This window comes from Macaca thibetana, chromosome 6 (assembly GCF_024542745.1).
Source record: "Macaca thibetana thibetana isolate TM-01 chromosome 6, ASM2454274v1, whole genome shotgun sequence".
Classification (NCBI taxonomy): domain Eukaryota; kingdom Metazoa; phylum Chordata; class Mammalia; order Primates; family Cercopithecidae; genus Macaca; species Macaca thibetana.
In genome coordinates, this window is record NC_065583.1 from 175594353 (window position 1) to 175601069 (window position 6717).

At 53.5% G+C, this 6717-nt stretch overlaps 1 protein-coding gene across 1 annotated transcript; it reads right to left on the reverse strand.

Moving 5' to 3' along the window:
- Positions 1-567: 567 nt before the first annotated feature.
- Positions 568-1613, reverse strand: LOC126957422 (ribosome biogenesis protein NSA2 homolog). The gene has a single exon (XM_050795274.1). The coding sequence runs from the start codon at positions 1503-1505 to the stop codon at positions 753-755; it is 753 nt and encodes a 250-aa protein (XP_050651231.1). The 5' UTR covers positions 1506-1613; the 3' UTR covers positions 568-752.
- Positions 1614-6717: the final 5104 nt, after the last annotated feature.

The window sequence follows — 6717 nt, forward strand, 5'->3', positions numbered from 1 at the left end:
GGGAGAAAAATCAGCTTTGGTCTAGCTTAAGGTTCTAGGTGGGGGAGAGAATGGGATGGAATGGGGAGTCCAGTTCCCCCAGCTGAGCCAGGTGACCGTCCCCCAGGAAACTTTGTTGACAGCAGTGTCAGGATGGACCAGCAGAGGGCACTCGCACCCACAGGGAAAATCGTGCACCGGGGCTGGTCCACCGCCGGAAGACCCGCTACAGTGAGTCATTCCACAAATCCCTGCTGTCTCGGGATCCCTGGAGATAAAGGAAGGCGAGAATCCACAAATAGGGCTCTTTCTCCATTTATGAAATTTCAGCTGCCCTTAGACTTCACGGCAGAGAATATAGAGACAATAAACCCTGGGGTTGAAGATGGGACCACGAACCTGGGGGCACTTTCTAGGGACCGATGCTTCGTGCCGGGCATGGAGCGGGGGCGGGGCTGGAGCCTGAGTCAGTGCCAGGCACCTGAAATCTAACACTCTCAGTGCAGTTGCCCCCTTTGAAAAATAAAAGGTTTGGACAAAATAAGCTCCAAAGTCTCGTTCCGGTTTGAAATTTTTTTTTTTTTTTTTTTTTTTTTTTTTTTTTTTCATTTTAATGTTTACAATTTAATAAATCTCTTCATTGCAGACAGATATGGCTGTTTGGTAGTATTCAGAAATATCACAGTAATGGCAGTTTTCTCAATTGGTGTGTAGTCCTCGATAATTATATATGAAATTGCTGTCAAACCAGTAAGACTGCATTTATACATCCATCATTTTTCAGGATTGTTGGTAACCTGGGCATATTTTCCCCAAATAACTTTGCCTCCTTGCGTCACAAGGCCCAATTCGCTCACATTTACCTCAATGACAGTACCTTTGGTAATAACACCCAAAGTTGTATACAGTGGGGATGAGGGATTCTTCTTTACGCCAAGTATCGGTAGGCAAAAGGTAGCTTTCAGTTCAGGATGTGTTACATGGGCTTTCTTGAAACGCAAGCCCATTGGCCTGATAAATCTTTCATATTTAGGTGGTTTTCTTGTAAAGCCATCTCCAACAAAGCACACTTTAGTAACCATCCTCTTCCATGCTTTCTTCTTTCTCTTTCCTGTTCGAACAACTTTTAATACTTCTGTTTCTCCCTGGGCACGTACTTTAGGCAGAGGGACTTCCCATTTTCCCGCCTTCTCTTTTCGTTTCTGTTTAATCATATTGGAAAGTACTTTAGCTCGAGATTGTCCCTCTCTGTCCAGCAGATAGGCAGGTACTGCTCCCTGTGGAGTCTTTTCATCATTCTTTTGTTTGGTGTTTCTCTTTTCATGCATCTTGATAGTCTTTTTCATTTGTATTTTTTCAGCATGGCGCTGTTTATGGTAAAGCTTAGCTTTCAGACCAATCATTTTCTTTGCCTTCTTTGAACGTTCATGAGCCTCTCGACTTTCCTTCTTTCTCTTTTTCTCATGGTAATCCAAACGGTATCCATAGCGTTTACGGTGTAATTCAATATATTCGTTCTGTGGCATGGTGACGGCCGCAGGGCCGCCAGGAGCAGCCCCTGGGGTGCGAAAACGCTCTCAATATTCGGGGCTCAAAGACCCACAAGCCCACGCCACGCAGGCCGGGACAGGAAAGCCCGGTTTGAAATTTTTAACAAGCAGAACCACTGAACTCCAGTTACAGTGTCACCGAGGACCTTTTGGAAATGCCTTTCAGCCTTTGTCTCACTCTCATCATCAGGCTCCTGGGGAAGGACTGGGGGTGCTCCAGGGAGAGGGCAGCCCCCCAGCAGAGGGAGGGGAAGCGGCCCAGGGACACCCCTCTGAGGGGCCTGAGGTGGGAGATGGCACCAGCAGTGCCCCAGTGCCCAGGGCACCCCAGCGGCGGCTCAGCCCCACCTGCGTCCATGTGTGTCCATGATCACGGGTGGGACGAGGCCCCTCGGGCTGGGTGGGGCGCTCCCTTCCTGACAGTCTTAATTGCACCCTCAAGGACTCAGACCCAGCGATTTCTTCCCCCTGGGGTCACGGGGCAGCAACACAGGCGCAGCGCTGGGTTTTATACAAGACGCTGACTGCGTTCTGGCTGCCTCCCGCCTCACGGTGGAAAATGATATGGATATGCTTTCCGGAGGTGCCTGCGGCTGGGACCTGTGGAGCCTCCCTGCCCTCTGTCCACACCGAAGTCCACTGAGCAGCGATCAGCTGGCCTGGTCCTTGGTCAGGCCAGATGCAGGCCCCTTCACCATTGTGGGTGCTCTCTGCCCTCAGGCACAGGAGCTCCCAGGGTCTCTGCAGTGCAGACCACGACTACCATCCACCCCACACGGTTCTTTTTTTTTTTTTTTTTTTTTGAGATGGAGTCTCGCTCTGTCGCCCAGGCTGGAGTGCGATCTCGGCTCACTGCAAGCTCTGCCTCCCAGAGAGAGGTGAAGCCAGCCAGACTTCCTGGGTCGAGTGGGGACTTGGAGAACTTTTCTGTCTAGCTAAAGGTTTGTAAACACACCAATCTGTACTCTGTAAAAATGCACCAATCATAGCTCTGTGTCTAGCTAAAGGTTTGTAAACACACCAATCAGCATGCTGTAAAAACGGACCAATCAGCACTCTGTAAAATGGACCAATCAGCGCTCTGTAAAATGGACCAATCAGCAGGACATGGGTGTGGCCAAATAAGGGAATAAAAGCTGGCCACCTGCGCCAGCGGGGCGACCTGCTGGGGTTTCCGCCTGCGGGGGGTTTGTTCTTTTGCACGTTGGGTTTGCACTAGCTTTATGAGCTGTAACACTCACTGCCAAGGTCTGCGGGTTCACTCTTGAAGTCAGCGAGACTACGAACCCACCAGAAGGGAGAAACTCTCAACACATCTGATCATCTGAAGGAACAAACTCCAGACACACTATCTTTAAGAACTGTAACACTCATGGGGAGGGTCTGCGGTTGCATTCTTTAAGTCAGCGAGACCAAGAACCCACCAGAAGGAAACAATTCTGGACCCACTGGGTTCAAGCAATTCTCCTGCCTCAGTCTCTAGAGTAAGTGGGATTACAGGTGCACGCTGCCACGCCCAGATAATTTGTTTGTATTTTGGTAGAGACGGGGTTTCACCGTGTTGCCGAGGCTCGTTTCGAATTCCTAAGCTCAGGCAATCCACCGACCTCAGCCTTCCAAGGTGCTAGGATTACAGGCGTGAGCCACCCCACCAGGCCCACATGGTCATTTCTACTCTGGACTGACTCTGCTGGGTCTTGGACAGTCTGCAGGATCCTACCGGGGAATGGGGCCTTGATCGGGGGAGGGCTTGTGAGGAGTCTGGGACCTGCTGGCCATAGGGGGACCGGAAGCTCCTTCCATCCCAGGATCCCATGGCGCTTGGTCAGGGAAGCCTCCCCAGAGAGTCCAAGCTCCCAGATCCAGGTGGGGAACCAGGGTACAAGTCAGTGTTCCCACCCCAGCCATGCTGCTGGCTTCCGTCCCCCTACTGGGTCACCCAGGTGGCTCCATCCCTGTGCTGGAGATCACCCAGGTGGCTCCGTCCCTGTGCTGGGGTCACCCAGGCGGCTCTGTCCCTGTGCTGGAGGTCACCCAGGTGGCTCCGCCCCTGTGCTGGGGTCACTCAGGCGGCTCACGCCTCCATGCACAGCCCTGTGGGCACCCCCACGCCACCCATAGTCAAGTCGGAGCTCACGAGCCCACAGGGCAGATGTGGCCCGCCACAAGGGGACGGTGGCCAGAAGGCTGCTCTGTGGGCAGCGCCGGGTTCCTGATCTCCCCGGGGCTGCTGGCGGATGGGGCAGGGGCAGAGGAGGCCCCCTTCTCACTTCCCACCCACAAAGCCCGGTGGGTCTCTCTGTGCTGGGCAGTGCGGAGGCAGGTTACACACCCATGACAGTGTGAGGACTGAGGGTGCATCCTGGAGCTCTCTGGGCTTGGGTGGAGGGGGCAGCTTGTTCCCCTGAGGCCAGGGCCAGAGATCCCATGCTGAATGTGGGGAACCAAGATTCTACCTGGATCCTGGCTTTGTGGGTTACCATGACGGTGGCCCAGACCTGACTGTGTGTGACAGTTTGTCTTGAGATTTATAAACGAATATTTAGACACGTGGGATCTGGGCGTCCACGTGGGATCTGGGCGTCCACTTGAACCAAGGATGGGGACAGACAGCAGGGTGGAGGGTGGACAATGCAGGAAGATGCTGCAGGACCAAGAACAAGGGGGCTGTGGGGCAAAGAAGCAGCGTGAGAAGCCGTGTGTGCCCACTGCCACTTGCAGAATCATTTCACAGCCCGAGTCTTGTAATGACTGCCGCTTGCTGGAAAGATGCTCTGAAGACACAATGAATGAGCATGTGCCACCCAGACTCCTGCCTGAGCCACTCCATTCCTTGAAGACGGTACCTGACCCCGGTCCTTGCTGTGTCCTGCAAGAGATGACGTCTGGCAGGGTTGGCAATTATGCCTCTGGGATCTGTAACGAGATATTCTCTGTAACCATTCTCTATAATCCAGATGTTCTCTGTAAACAGAAGTTCTCTGTAATTGGACTTTATAAGCAGTTGTCCTCTGTAACCTTATCTATAGTCCAGACATTCTCTGCAACCAGATGTTCTCTCTTAACTAGACATTCTCTATAACCAGACATTCTCTGTGATCAGACGTTCTGTATAATCCAGGTGTTCTCTGTAACCGGATGTTCTCTATAATCCAGACTTTTTTTTTTTTTTTTTTTTTTTTTTTTGAGAGTTTCACTCTTGTTGCCCAGGCTGGAGTGCAATGGTGACATCTCAGCTCCCTGCAACCTCCACCTCCCAGGTTCAAGCGAGTCTCCTGCCTCGGCCTCCCGAGTAGGTGAGATTACAGGCGTGTGCCACCACGCCCAGCTAATTTTGTGTTTTTAGTAGAGACGGGGTTTCTTTATGTTGGTCAGGCTGCTCTTGAACTCCCGACCTCAGGTGATTCGCCCACCTTAGCCTCCCAAAGTGCTGAGATGACAGATGTGAGCCACTGCGCCCAGCCCCAGATGTTCGTTTTAATCCAGACATTCTCTATAACCAGAAATTCTCTGTAATCAGACATTCTGTACAATCCAGGCTTTCTCTATAACAAGATGTTCTCTGTAATCCAGACGTTCTCTGTAATCCAGACGTTCTGTAACCCACGCACAGCTTAGTGTGATTCGGCTCTCCTGTGACTTCTGTGCCTATAATCGCGATGTTCTGTAACCCACATGCAGCTCAGTGTGACTTGACTGTGCTGTGACTTCTGTGCACGTTTCGAGCTGCATCACCAGAGCTGTGCCAGGAGCTGGGACTGTTCCACAGCAGCCTGACCATGTGCCTCTGAAAGACCCCCCCCGGGCTGCAGTGCTCAGAAAAACGTCCAAATAAGATGAATTTTGCTTGTTTAAAAGCTGGACTCCTTTTTTAGTGGACAGGGCTATGAGCTGAGGGGACACAAGACGTCCAGGACAGGAGGCCCGGCCTCAGCTCAGGCCCTGCTCGCTCACCAAGGGCTCTGTGCTCTGTTCTTCTGAGCCGGCTCTCCTGAAACGGAGGCCCTTCTGCAACCCGGCTTTGTCTGTTGGTGGGGGACAGACACCAAGGCCTTGTCTCACACCCATGATGGCCAGCCCCCGGCCCTCCTTCCCTCCTCCCCTGCTGTAGCCTTTAGTGTTCAGACCCTGACTGTCCCGTCCTCGTTTGGGGCCGATGCCCTACCATTTCCCCCAGGAGTCCCCATGCTCGGCAGGCCTGGGCTGGGAGGTGCAGTTTCCAGTCTCCAGCAGACACCACCTTCCCCAGGAACGTGGCCCCTTCCTCGTTAGGGTGACATTTTCCTCACTGGGGAGCCTCTCGCCTCCTGAGTTGCACCGCCCCTGCACCAGCGTGGCTGGTCTCCAGAGTCATGTAGGAGCATGGTGGGCTCCCCTCCAGGAACCAGAGGGTCCCCTGGACGTCGGGGGACGAGGGGCCGCCCTGGCCTCCCCAGACCCCAGTGCGATTCCCACAGCTCTCATCCACGAAGCACAGGCCTCAGCCACATTTCTAATCTCGCGCTCGCTCCTGGAAATTCCAGCCGTGACAGATCCCATCGGAGTGATGCTCACATCACTGAACTGACTGCAGGACACTGGAGAGCTGGCCGCGTGGAGAACCCGTGGATCCACCTGGGCCCTGGAGCTGGGGATGTTGGCAGTGTGCGGGGAGGTGGCAAGGCAAGATAGGCAGGAGGGGGCAGCTCTGTCCAGGGCCCACGTGTCCCTCACGTCTGTTCCAGGCACCTGCAGACCTCAGGAGTCGCAGTCATTGTTGGGTGTTTGGGCTCTCTAGGTGCTGGGACTCTCACCAAAACCTCACAGCTGCCACCTTGGTGCTGTCGTTATGGACGATCAGACTTTTGGGAAAATTGGGCACCTGTTGCCAGAGCAGCAGTTAGGCCTCAAGCCAACTAGGCTCCAGAGCTCCTGCCACCAACCATCATACCACAGGGCACAGTCCCAGATATTAACTGTCCAGTTAGATAAAAATCAAGACCACAATTTCTCATTGCACTGGGAGCTTCCCCACGCACCATCTCTGGGCTGGCACAACAGCCTAAGGCCATGGGTCCCTAGAAATAGAAAATAGATCCTGCGTGTTGTAAGTGGTCCGGCCTGGTGGTCAGGGCTGCACACGGGGCCTTTGGGCTGTGGCTGGGTGGTGGTCATTTCAGGAAGTTGTGCAGTGGGGTCCTGTGATGGG